Source organism: Camarhynchus parvulus, chromosome 26, assembly GCF_901933205.1.
Source record: "Camarhynchus parvulus chromosome 26, STF_HiC, whole genome shotgun sequence".
In the NCBI taxonomy this organism is placed as follows: Eukaryota; Metazoa; Chordata; class Aves; order Passeriformes; family Thraupidae; genus Camarhynchus; species Camarhynchus parvulus.
This window is the reverse complement of record NC_044596.1, coordinates 24,575-37,261: the sequence shown is the minus strand read 5'-3', so window position 1 is coordinate 37,261 and position 12,687 is coordinate 24,575. Positions and strand designations below refer to the sequence as shown.

Here is a 12,687-nt window from a genome sequence, read left to right as displayed (position 1 = left end):
CGGGGTCACCTGCAGGGGGCAGGGGACACAGCAGGGATGGGGTTGCCTAAAGGGGGCATGGGAGGTTGGGGCACCCATAGAGGCTGCGGTGCACTGGGAGCTAGGGGGCATGCATAGGGAGCTGGCCTTTTGGGGAACCTGCAGAGGGCAGGGAGGCACAGGATGGACTGCGGCATCCATGGGGGGCAGGAGGGCTCTGGGGACTGGGCTGCCTATGGGGCGGGGGCTTGGAGGGGACAGTGGCGTCTGGGGCATCTATGGGCGCAGGGCAGCCGTGGGGAGGCAAAGGGGCATGGGGGGCAGGGGGGTACAGGGGGCTAGAGCCAATGGGGGGCATGGGGGCATGGGAGGTTGGGGCAACTGTGGAGGGCAGGGGGGCACAGGACTAGGACACCCATGGTGGGTTGGGGGATAGGTCTGGGGCATCTGTTGAGGGCAGGGGGGCACAGGAGGTTGGGGCACCTGTGAAGGGCAGGGGGGCATCAAGGGCAGAGGCTGCCGTGGGGGACTGAGGGGGTCAGGGGAGATTGGGGCATCTAGGGGGGCAGGGGGTTACAGAGCTCTCATGGGGAGGCAGAAGGGCATTGGGGCAAGGGGCACAGGGGGCTGGGGTTAGGCTGGGCCCACAGGGAACAGGGGAGCTCAGGGGACTGGAGCACCCATGGATGGCAGAGTGGGTCAGGGGAAGTTGGGGCATCTGGAGGGGGAGGGGGCCATGAGGGGCTGGGGCAACCCCAGGGGCCAGAAGTGCAGAGGGCTGTGACATGAGATGTCATTGTGGTAACACTGGGTGCCATTGGGGTGCTCAGGTCTGGGGTGCGCACAGCTGCAGTCCTGCTGGCCATGCCCAGCCTGGCCTGGCTTCTGGCCCTGCTCTCAGTCAACAGTGACACGTTGCTCTGTCACTACCTGTTCGCCGCCTCCAACTGCCTCCAGGTCAGTGGGAACCACCTGAGACTCCACTCGTGGAACCTCCAGAGCCACCACCCCGGGGACCCCCAAAGACTCCAGAACCCCAAAGCCTCTGCCCCTGGGGTCCCCAATGACCATGACCCCTGGCACCCCCAGAGATCCCAGAGCCCCCTGAACCTCACATCCTTGGCACCTCCAGAGTCCCACACCTATTTGTAGGGCACCCAGTGGGCACAGAGAGGTCCTTTGCCATATCCAGGGCACTAATGGGAGGTATCCAGTGTGTATGGGAGCACCTCAACCACTCCATGGTGCCCATGGAGGTCACCCAGTGCATATGGGGGTCCCTCATTCTGTTTGAGATATCAGTGGGGGGCAGGCTCATTCTCTTTGAGGGGCCAATGGGATGCACCCAGTCTGGATGGTGACCCTTTGACTGGTCCAGGGTGCTGCTGGTATCCTCCCAGGCTGTACACACCCTTCCTTGTCCCCCCGCCCCCTTTCTGCCCAGGGCCCCCTCATCTTCCTGTTCTGTGTGGTGCTGAGCAAGGAGGTGCGAAGGAGCCTTCGTCTGAGCTGTGCCCGCTGCAACCACCCACCGCTGGCCACCAAGGCCACCCTCACTCCCGTGAGTGCTGGGCCACATTGGGGGTGCCAGGAACAGAAGGGCAGCCTGTGCCATGGCCATGACATCCTTGTGCCCTTGACAGGCTTATGGCAGGGACAGCACATACGTGGCTGGGCAACTGTACCCCCCCCCAGGTGGTGGGTCCTCGGGGTCCCTGAACAGCACTGCACGCTCGGGCAAGAGCCACCAGAGCTACATCCCCTTTGTGCGGCGGTACTGGGCACAGCTGGGACCAGGGCATGGATTTTTGTGGGGTCCTGGGCTGGTGTGGCACTGGGATGACAAGATGGAATGGTGATAGGATGGTGGGGTAGGGGGGTGCTGGGGTGGTTGAGTGGTGGGTTGGTGGGGTAGCAATATGGCATTGCATGGCATGGGAGTATTGGGATGGCAGGATGGTGGGTGGTGGGGTGACATGGTTGTGGGGGTGTTGGGATTGGTGGATGGTGGGGTGGCGTGCTTGTGGGGGTGTTGGGATGGCTGGGTGGTGGGGCAGTGGCATGGGTGCACAGCACTACAGTGGCAGGGTGACATGCACATGGAGTGGTGAGTTGGCAGGGTGGTCACAGAGTAGGGGGTTGAGGGGGTGTTGGGGTGAAGAGGTGGCAGGGGTAGGTATCAGGGTGGTGGGTGTCAGTGGATGGATATTATGTCAGTCAGTGGGTGGCAGTGGATGGTAGGTGTTTGTGAGTGGGGATCAGGTGTTGATGAGTATTGTGTCTCCACAGGGAGGACTCGGGTCTGGCAGGCAGCCCCGGGCCAGTCCTGCTGTCTGAGCCTGGGGGGCTCTTCCTTGACACCCAGGACCAGCCCGAGGGTACGGCCTCACCCATAGGGCGAGTGCCCCTAGCCGCGGCCCAGGGGGCAGGAGGTGTCTCTGGGCACCTCCTGACCTGTGACCCCCCACAGAGCACGACACTGAGTCGGACAGTGACCTGTCCCTGGACGACCCGAGTGGATCGTATGACTCCACACATTCCTCTGACAGCGAGGATGAGGCCCCCCGTGGCTGGGACCCCCTGCCTGGGGCTCCACTGGGTCCCCCCGGCCCTGGTAACACCCCCAGGGGGCACCCTGTGGAGATGGGGGACCTTCAGCCTGGCTGGGTGCTGATGGGGGGCACCCAATGGGTTGGGGGAGGTCCCTCACCTTATCCAGGACAGTGATGGGGGGCACCTGGTGGGGGTAGGGGTCCCTTGTCCAGTCTGGAGTGGTGATAGGGCCATTGAATAGATTTGGGGGGTGGGAGGAGGTCTCTCATCTTGGCTGGGTCCTGATGCAGGAGGCACACAGTGGACAAAGGATCCCTGGTCCAGCCTGGAGTTTTGATAAACACATAGTGGGTATAGTGGATATGAGGGAGAGGGTCCCTTGTCCGGTCTGGTGTGCTGATGGAAGACACCTAAAAGGTTTGGGGGTTCCTCGTGCAGTCAGAGGTGCTGATTGGGGCACCCAGGGGGGAAAGATGGCCCCTTGTCCAGTCTGAGGTGTGGATGGGACTGATGCAATGGGTTTGGGTGCATTTCTCACACCATGTGCTGATGGGGGCACCCAGTGAGGATGGGAGGGGTCCCTGGTCCTGCCTGTCCCAGCTTCCTTCCTTCCCCACAGGTGACCCCCTGGTGCCCCTGGGATGCCCATACTGGCCAGGGGAGTTTGTGACAACAGCGAGCGAGAGTGAGGGACCAGGAGGTAGCGAGGGGCTGCGAGTGCAGCCAGCAGGGGTGGAGGGACACCTCTGGGGTGACCCCCCCCGGCCCAACGGCGAGGCACTCCCCAGGGACTCCCTGCTGCTGCCCCTGCCCCACCCCCACAAAGGTATGGGCTGCCATGGCACGGGTGGGCACTCCAAACCTGGCCTCCCCACCCATGGGTGATGCTGCTCCTGCAGGGATACTGAAGAAGAAGTGCCTGCCCGCCATCAGTGAGCGGGGCAGTGCCCAGCGCCCTGGGCCACCCCCACCGCCTCCTGCTTGCACGGCTGCCTCCTCAGGCAGCGACGTGGGCCCCCTTCCCGTCCCTCGGCCTCGGCAGAGCCTCCAGGAGCAGCTCAGCGGCCTCACCCCCATTGCCATGAGCATCCGCACAGGCACCGCTGACGAGGACTCCTCTGGCTCTGAGTGAGTGCCCCACCACATCTGAGGGGTGCTCACTGGGAGTTCTTTGGGTGCCAGGATTCCCTCTGGGCACCTGTTGGGTTTGAGGGTGCCCTTGGGTGCCAGGGTTCCTGTTGGGTGGACAAGCAGTCAAACACCACTTGTTGGGTACCCTTCGGGTGCCTATCAGATGCAAGGATAGCTGGGTACCAGGGTGCCAAGGTTCCTGTTGCACTCTCATTTGGTGCCAGGGTTTCTCTCAGGTGCCCATTGGGCACTCATTGGATCCAACACTGCTTGTTGGCTGCTCATCAGGTGCCACAGTACTGACTGGACACCCATTGGGTACAACATTACCTGTCGGGTATCAGTCAGGTTCCAGGGTTCCCTTTGGGTGTCCACTGGGTGTCAGGGTGCCCAACAGGTGCCCTTTGGATGCCCATCAGGTGCCAGGGTTCCTTCTTGGGTGCTCATCAGGTCCCAGCAGTCCCTTTGGATCCAATGAATATTGGTGCCAGGGTGCGCATTGGTGCCCATCACGTCTAGGGTGTTTGTTGGGTGTCTGTAGGGTGCCAGGGTAACCAACGGGTGACCAGTGAGTGCCAGGATTCCTCTTGGGTGCCCATGGCGTGCAAAGGTGGCTGTTGGTTTTTCACTAGATTCCTACTGGGTGCCCATTGAGGGCTGGGGAACCCACAGAATACCCGTTGGATACCCATCGAATACTCACTGGGTGTTCATCAGGTCTAAGTGCACCCACTGGATGCCAGTTGATTGTCCATGGGTGCCCACTGGATGCCCATTGTGCATCCATTGACCATTATGTATCCATTTGGTTTACACTGACTGCCCATTGGGTGCCTAATGACTTCTGTGTGCACACTGGGTGCCCCTTGGGTCTAACAGTGCCCATTGGGTGTTGGAGTGCATGTTGGGTGCCCACTGACTGTCCAAAGGTGCCCGTTGACCACTGGGTGCTCACTAGATGTCAGGGTGCCCATTGCAGTGTTCACTGGGTGCTGGGGTGCCTACTGGGTACCCCTGACCACCCACAGATGCCTAGGGCAGAGGTGGCACAGCAGCACTAACCCTACTCTTTTCTCCCCTCTACCCCCCAGATTTCTGTTTTTTAATTTTCTCCATTAACCCAAGGGGGCTGGGGGCTCCCACCCCAAACCCCACCCCACCATCTCCCCCAAGGGGTTGGCGCTGGGTGCCGGGGGGCACAGAGGGCACCCTGGCATCCACCTCCTCCATCATGCATCTGTCTGTCTTGTTTTTTATTCTCCCCTCATCCTGTACTTTGTATCCATCCCCCTCCTCCCCCCACCTGTCCGTCCCCCCACCAGGAGCGACGAGACCTCGATCTAATGGGGACCCACCCAGCAGGCAGCCCACCCACTGTGCCAGGGACACCAGGACAGGGAGGGCACCAGCATGGTGGGGGCGGGGGGTAGAACACACCAGGACTGGGGTGCACAAGGACTGAGAGGACATCCGGAAGGAGCAGGGAGCCACAACCATCCCCCCAGTGCACTTTGCATCCTTGCAGGGATTGGCACCTTGGGAAGGTGGCACAGGGTGCCCCTGTTGTCCCCCCATGATCACCCCCAGCCCCTTTGCCCAGCAGAGTGTTTTATTTAAAAAATACATGAAAATACAAAAAAAGGAATTTATAACCAACTTCCCCCGTTGTGCCAACCCCCCTTGCCCCCCAAGGTGCCAACTCCCACAAAGGTGCAACCTGTCCCATGGTGCCAACTCCCCCAGGTGGGGAGCATGTGGAGGGGGGATCAGCTAGGGGTTACAGGGAAATCTGGGACACCCCTGCCCAGGGGTGAGGCTCAGGTGGGGGAACCCAGGGATGGGTGTTGGGGGGATGAGGGGCCCCTGGGTGCTGGGGAATGTGGGGGGTTTCCTACTGCTGATGAGACCTTTTGTAATTAAAGCAAAACTCAATGAGTGCCTCGGCTCATCCCTGGGGACGCCCTTGGCTCGGCCACCCCAACCTCAGCTGGTCCCTGTGGGTTCCAGCTCTGCCCTGCAACCTGTCAACCCAACGGGTGCCTTGGCTGCTCCCTGGGGGACCCTGGTGCTGCCTGCCTCCTTCCAAAACCCAGTGGATGTCTCAACTCATCCCTGGGGTGGCCTTGGCTCTGCCCCCCACCCCCAACCTAGGTACCTTAGCTGGTACCTAGGGGGGGTCTGGGTGCCCCCAGGGCCTCTGGGTGGGTGTGGGGTGGTTTGGGGGTGTCACCTCGGGGTGCTGCTCACCGCCGTCTTGCGGGAGGGCCGCAGGCGGGTGGGAGGGGGTCCTGGTTTGCACCCCGAGGCACCAGTTGTGGGGGCTGCCCGTGCTGCCCCTGCACCTGCAAAGGAGAAAGAAGCCACAGGGAAACTGAGGCACGGGGGATGGGGCATCCCCTGTGCCCCCCAAACTCCATTACATCCTTACCTCTGGGGGTGGGGGTCCTCCCACCTGCTGCTGGAGTCCGAGGGGACACCCTGGGGAGGGCAGTGGGTGCCGGGGAACAGCCGGAGGGGACAGGGGTGGTGGTGGTCCTGGTGTGGGGCTGGCGGGTTGGGGGGGCAGGAGACTGTGCCCCCCCTCACCTTAGCCTGGCCTGGGGAGAGAGGGGGGGTTGGGGTATGGCCCAGAAGCCCCCATGGCCACGGTGTCCCCATTCCCTTGCCATAACTACCTGCTGTCCCCCTCTGGGGGGGCTCTGACCTGCCCCGGGCACCAGCCCTCTGTCCCTGGGGAGGGCATGGCCGGGGCGGGCCTGTGCGGCTGGGGGGGAGCCCCCTGCCACCCAAGGGTCCCTTTGCCGCTGCTGTGGAATTACGGCTGGGGGCTGCCTGAAAATAGAGCAGGGGACATGGGGACATCACTCAGTGAGTGCCCCCCCACCCACAGGGCTGGGGGGTTCATGATGCCCCTTGGAGACAGGGGGGCATTCACTGCCCCCTTCTAGGATGGGTTTGGGGGGGATCTGGGTGTTCAGCCCAGGTGGGACACGGCCACACTGGGATCCCTACCCCCGGGTCTCACCTACCTTGGGGACGCTGGTGGCAGCAGAGGCCCCCCGGGGCTTGGCAGGGGGCGGGAGATGGGGGCAGGTCCCTGAGACTCCACGGTGGGCAGGAGTGCCCGCACCGGGCTGTCCTTCACCACGAAGGTCTGGCGGCGGGGGCTGCGGGGTGTGCTGGGGGGCGTGGTGGTGGGTCCGGGGGTGTCTCCGGGAGCGGGAGGGGGCAGGTGACACCCCTCCAACTGTGCTGCCAAGCGCGTGGCCTCCCGCACCATCTCTTCCAGACGGGGCCCACTGAGGGGACTCCAGCGCCCATTGCTGTCCCCGTGCCGGCACCCCCTTCCCGGGCTATCCTCATCCTCCTCTTCCTCCTGGCTGCGGATGGGAAGGGGGGAGGGTGAATGGCTGTGTCAGCTCCCCAAACACCGCCGCCAAGAAGTGGCAGGAATCTCCCCCCCTCCACCATGCCACCCAGGACCCCATTAATTGTGTGACACGTCCCCCAGGACCCCCAGAACCACATCTATGAGGGGGACATATCCACAGGACGCTCATAACTGTGTTCATGGGGTGACATGTTCCTTAGGACACCATCTTTGGGGTGTGATGTCCCTCATGGCCCCCAGGACCTCAGCTATGAGTTGCCACATCCCCCACAACGCCATCCATGGGGTGACATGTTCCCTAGGACATTGACAATGAGGTACCCTGTCCTCCACGTCCCATCCTATTCCCCATGTTCCCAACTACAAGGTGCCCTGTCCTCCCTGTTCCCATCCATGGGGTGCCCTTGTCTCCACTACCCTCCCGTACCTGTCAGACGGTGACAGCACACCGAAGTCGAAGCTCTCCTCGGTGACAAATCGAACATCTAGGGGGACACTGGGGGTGAGCCCCGGCCTCCTGCCCCAGGGGGGAAACACGGGGGACATGCAGCACTGGTGCTGCCGTACCTCGGTCCTCGGCCATCGCCTCGGGGCACCGGGGCCACCTGTGGGAGCTGGGGGGGGGTCACCACCGACCCCATCGGGGTTCCCCACCCGTGCCCCTACCCGCCCCTCATCGTGTCCCCAACCCCCCGCGGGGGCCCGGTGGCACCAGCCAGCGGGCGGGTGACACGGCCAGTGCCAGGCGCCGCTGGGCTTGGTGCCACCGGGATGGGGACAGGGATGGCTCCGCCAGCGCCAGTAGGCGGGGGTGACACTGGCGACCCCCGCCCGGGGAACCCACAGCCAGCACCCCCAGCCCTGGTGTCCTCAGTGCCACGATGGGAAGTCCCAGCCCCATACCCTGATCCGTGTGAATCCTCAGTGCCACAATGGTGGTTCCCAGCCCCTATCGAGGACCCCAGCCCAACACTGAGGGGGTCCAACCCCGCTGGGACGTCGCAGCCCCACACCCAGGGGAGCCCTCGTTCCACACCCAGAGGGTCCCAGCCCCACACCCACGCTCCGATCCTGGGGGATCCCAGCCCCACACCCCGATTCCGGAGGATCCCCAGCCCCACATCTTGATCCTCAGGGGGTCCCATCCCCATGCAAGAGGACCCCATTCCCGTACTTAGAGATCCCAGCCCTTCACCCCCAGTCCGTTAGGGACCCCAGCCCCACACTGAGGGGTCCCAGCTCTGCCTCTCGATCCCGAGGGAGTCCCATCCACATTCCTAGGCCTCCCAGCTCCCATACCGGGGGGGGGTCTCAGACCCAAACTCCGACCCTGGGGGTCCCATTCCCACTCCTGGGCCTCCCAGGCGCACACTGAGGGGTCTCAGCCCCACAATGGGGAGATCCCTCCCCCACACCTGGGGAATCCCCCAGCCACTTACCCCCCAGCCCAGGAGACCCCAGTCCCACATTGGGGGGATCCCAACTCCAGACTAAGAGGGTTCCAGCCCCACCGACGAGTCCCAGCCGCTCACCCCAATCCCTTGGTCACCCCAGCCCCACACTGAGAAGGTCCCAGCCCCCACCGGGGGTCCGGGCCCCACTGCCCCAGCCCTGGGGGTCCTCAGCCCCTACCAGGGGGTCCCAGCCCCTCACCCCGACCCCGCGTCTCCCCATCTCCGCATGGGGTGGTTTACCCGGCGCTCCGCGGCCCACCCGATCTCCCCGCCGATTTCCCCTCTCCCCGAGGGTCTCGGTCTGCCCTCGTCCCCCCTCTCCCCCTCCACCTCACCGCCCCCGGCTCCCGCTCGTCGCGCGCGCCGAGGAGGCGTGGCCTAAGGAAAGGGGCGTGGTCTCGTTCGAATTCCCCCTCCCCTTGCGGCTCAATCGCGGCGCGCCCGCCCCGGGTTCCAATTGGCCTGCTCCCTTTAAGTGTTCATCCTGATTGGCCAGTCTCCTCGCCTTTCGTCTCGCTGATTGGCTCTTCCCCTCCCCCACGCCCGCCCTCAACAGCTGGGGGTGTGGCCCGGAAGCGCGGCGCCTGAGGGTCGTTCCGCCATCGGTTCCTCCGCAGCATGGCCGCCGTCCCGCCCGACTCCTGGCAGCCGCCCACCGTTTCCATGGAGACCACGTAAGGGGCGGGGCATCGCCCCGGTACCGGCACCGGTACCGGCACGGGAGGCCCTGCCCACCCCTTGTCCCGCCCCCTTCCGCGGCACTGGCGGTAAATCGGTGTCCGCTCCCTCTCTCCCCGGCTTCCGTGCAGCCCCGGTGTTCTTGAGTCCCTGATTCTCCCGGTACGGGGCAGTCCCCGGTGTCCGTGAACCCCCGGTATCAGGCAGACCCTGAACTCCACAGGTGCTAAGAAACTCCCAGTGTCTCCAGAACGGGACAGCTCCGTTATCCCGCAGTATGAACCAGTCCTGGTTTCCGCCCCGATACTAGAGGGCCCCTGGTTCCCTCGGTGTCCCCCCTGGTGTTCGTAACCCCCAGGCCCCTCGGTACCAGGCAGATCCCAGTGATCCTGTGGTATCCCGTTAGCCCCAGTGTCTCCCGATACCGCACAGAACCAGCCAGTCCTGCTTGTTTCCCCTGGTACCAAGAGCCATCCATGTCCTCCTGGTGTCCCATTGCCCCGCATCCCCTCTCACCCCTGTGGTCCCTGTCCCTGACTGACCCCGGGGGGATATGGGGGGGGGGAGAGTGGGGGATCACTTTGAGGTGTTTCCTGTTACCCGTCCTGTTCTTGTTCCCATTCCCATTCCCAGTATTCCTATTTCCCATTTCCTGGATGGGCCTGCTTGGTGCTGGAGCTGTACTAACAGCACAGCTCCCTGACTTTGGTCCCAAACTGGGGTTGGGGGTCACAGTGAGATGACCCCGCTCTGCAGCTGCAAGAATTGACACTATAGGTGGAGGAGTTCACAGCAGGGTGACCCACCCCATCTCCTGTTCCCATTCCTGGTGCTGTTCCCCATTCTCAGTGTCATTCCTATTCCTGGTTTTCCCATTCTCAGGATGGGCTCTCCAGTGCTGGAGCTGTACTGGCAGAAAAAGCCCACAGCTTTTGTCTGAAACTGGGTGTGGGAATCACAGTGTGATGATCCTGTCTCCAGTTCCCATTCCCATTCCCACTCGCATTCCCATTCCTGCTGTTCCCATTCACAGAATGAGCCTGCTGGTGCTGGAGCTGCACTGGCAACACAACCCCTGGCTTTGGTCTGAAGCTGGGAATGTGGGTACCACTTTGGGATGTGAGGATTACTTCCCCATTTCTGATGCCTTTCCCGTTCCCATTCCCTGTGTTCCCATCCCAGGATGGGCCCACTTGTGCTGGAACTGTACTGGCAACACGCCCCCCGCACCTGCAAGAACTTTGCTGAGCTGAGCCGCCGCGGATACTACAACGGCACCAAGTTCCACCGCATCATCAAGGACTTCATGGTGCAGGGAGGGGACCCCACGGGTACTGGTGAGCACAGGCCTCTGAAATCTTCCTGGGACCCACCCTGGTGCCAGGAGTTCCTGCTGACCCCCAAATCCCCTGCAGGCCGTGGTGGCGCCTCCATCTACGGGAAACAGTTTGAGGATGAGCTGCACCCAGACCTGAAGTTCACTGGTGAGTGGGGCCAGCACTGGGAAGACACTGGAGGGATCCCTGGGACCCCAGGACCCCACCTATAGAGGAGCACCTATAGAGGAGCAGGACCCCTGAGAACACACCTGTGGAATGGGGTGGGATGTCCCCTGTGTCCTCATCCCAGGAGTGACATGACTCCCAGGATTCCAGTCATGGGGTGGGCATGTCTCAAGGAGTCATGGAGTATGTCCTCCAAGAACCTGGCCATGAGGTGGCATGTCTCCCCTGTCCCCCAAGATCCTGTCTATAGGGTGACAAGTTCTCTGTATCTCCAAAACCCCATCCATGGAGTGACATGACCCCAAGGAGCTTTGCCATGGGATGCCCTGTCCTCTATTTCCACATTCCTGATGTGACATGTCCCTGTGTCCCACAGACACCAAGATCCTGGCGATGGCCAGCATGAGGCTGGACACTAACAGGAGCCAATTCTTCCGCATGTTCTCCTAAGACCTCTCCATTGGATGACATTTTCCCCATGACACCAGAACCTCAGCCAGGGGATGGATGACATGTCCCTGAGACCAAATCCATGGGGTGGCATGTCCTCCATATCCCCCGGACCCCATCCCTGAAATGGCATGTTCTCGAAGACCCTGGCCATAGCATGGCATGTCCCTCAGGGCACCAGGATCCTTGGTGCATGTCCCACAGTCACTAGGATCCTGGTGATGGCCAGTATAGGGCTGGACACCAATGGGAGCAAGTTGTTACTGATGTCCATTAAGACCCCTCTGTCAGGTGACAGGTTCGCCTGCAGTCTGTCCATAGAGTGACATGTCCCAGGGATCGTAGCCATAGGATGACGTCCTCCAGCATCCCAATCTTGGAGTGACGTTTCCCATGATACCGGGATCTTGGCCATGAGATTACATCCTCCCATGGGATGACATGTCCCCTATCATGCTGGCACCTTGGCTGTGGGGTGGCATGTCCCCTGTATCCCCATCCACGATGTGACACGTCCCCATGTCTCACAGGTGCCGGGATCCTGGCAATGGCCAATGCAGGGCCGGACACCAATGGAAGCCAATTTTTCCTGACATTGGGCCCAGCACAGTGGCTGGATGGGAAGCACAGCATTTTTGGGAGGGTGTGCCAAGGAATGGGGGTGCTGGGGCGCCTAGCCATGGTGGAGACCAACTCCCAGGACCGACCCCTCGATGATGTAAAGGTCATCAAGGCATATCCCTCGGGATAGGCGTGTGGGGTGCCCTCCCTCCAAATTGTACTGCTCATTTGTAATAAAGGAGGTTGGATGTGGTGGGCTCCCTCACAGAGTGGTGGCTTTAAGGAGAGGTGGGGGAAATGTCTTTGGCATAGTGGGGTCTAGGAGGTTGTGAGCCCCCCCAAAAAGGGTTTGTGGGTGCTCTTGGAGGGGTGGGTGTCTCTCCTTGGGGACATGGAGCTCCCAGTGGCCCCAGTTCCTGGGCATGCAGAGTGGATGCCAGAGACCCAAATTTACCCCTATTGTGTTGTGTCTGTGTGTCCTCAAAGTTTCGGGGGACACCCCAGAATGTCCCTCTACCATGGACCCGTTGGATCACTGAGCTTTGGGTGGAAAGGGGGGGTTGGTGCTGTCCCCCCAGAGTGGGCTCCCCACACAGCACTGGGGACCCTCGAACTGGCAGTGGAGTCCTCAAGCCAGCATACACTGGGTTCCCCCCCAGCACTGGGTAACCCCCCCCAGCAATGGGTGCCCCTTCTGGCTCTTGATGTCACCCCCCCTTGCTCCCAGTGCAGGACCCGGGACAGTACTGGGAGCTGCTGGATGTTACCAGAATGGTGCAGGGGAGGTACTGGGAGCTACTGAAGGATAGCAGAGGACTGGGGGACTCTGCATCTGCAGTTGCGGGGGGTGTGGGGATACTGGGAAGGTTCTGAATAAGGGGGAACTAAGGGGATTGGGACCTCATTCTGTGGAGTGGGTGGTATCGAGAGTGTCACTATGGCACAGGGGGGCGCACTGGGAGTGTCAGAGGGGTGCTGGGGCTAC

General features: G+C 62.2%; 3 protein-coding genes across 3 annotated transcripts in view; 2 read left to right on the top strand and 1 right to left on the bottom strand.

Annotated features, from left to right (window-relative positions):
- Positions 1–5,533, top strand: part of CELSR2 (cadherin EGF LAG seven-pass G-type receptor 2) — a 31,337-nt gene extending 25,804 nt beyond the window's left edge. Inside the window, 8 exon segments of the mRNA XM_030965642.1 lie at positions 810–936; positions 1,424–1,540; positions 1,623–1,753; positions 2,269–2,357; positions 2,450–2,593; positions 3,152–3,358; positions 3,432–3,660; positions 4,755–5,533. Of these exon segments, the coding sequence (XP_030821502.1) occupies positions 810–936; positions 1,424–1,540; positions 1,623–1,753; positions 2,269–2,357; positions 2,450–2,593; positions 3,152–3,358; positions 3,432–3,660; positions 4,755–4,782 (1,072 nt within the window). The 3' untranslated portion in view covers positions 4,783–5,533.
- Positions 5,264–9,128, bottom strand: PSRC1 (proline and serine rich coiled-coil 1). Its single transcript, XM_030965792.1, is given in 10 exon segments — positions 5,264–6,005; positions 6,092–6,219; positions 6,221–6,260; positions 6,339–6,495; positions 6,693–6,739; positions 6,742–7,043; positions 7,482–7,539; positions 7,622–7,668; positions 8,749–8,886; positions 9,052–9,128. Coding segments are annotated over 10 exon segments (1,110 nt in total). The 3' UTR covers positions 5,264–5,889.
- On the top strand, positions 9,051–11,955 carry PPIL1 (peptidylprolyl isomerase like 1). Its single transcript, XM_030965718.1, has 4 exons — positions 9,051–9,182; positions 10,369–10,523; positions 10,602–10,670; positions 11,672–11,955. The coding sequence occupies exons 1-4, from the start codon at positions 9,127–9,129 to the stop codon at positions 11,890–11,892; spliced, it is 501 nt and encodes a 166-aa protein (XP_030821578.1). The 5' UTR covers positions 9,051–9,126; the 3' UTR covers positions 11,893–11,955.
- Positions 11,956–12,687: the final 732 nt, after the last annotated feature.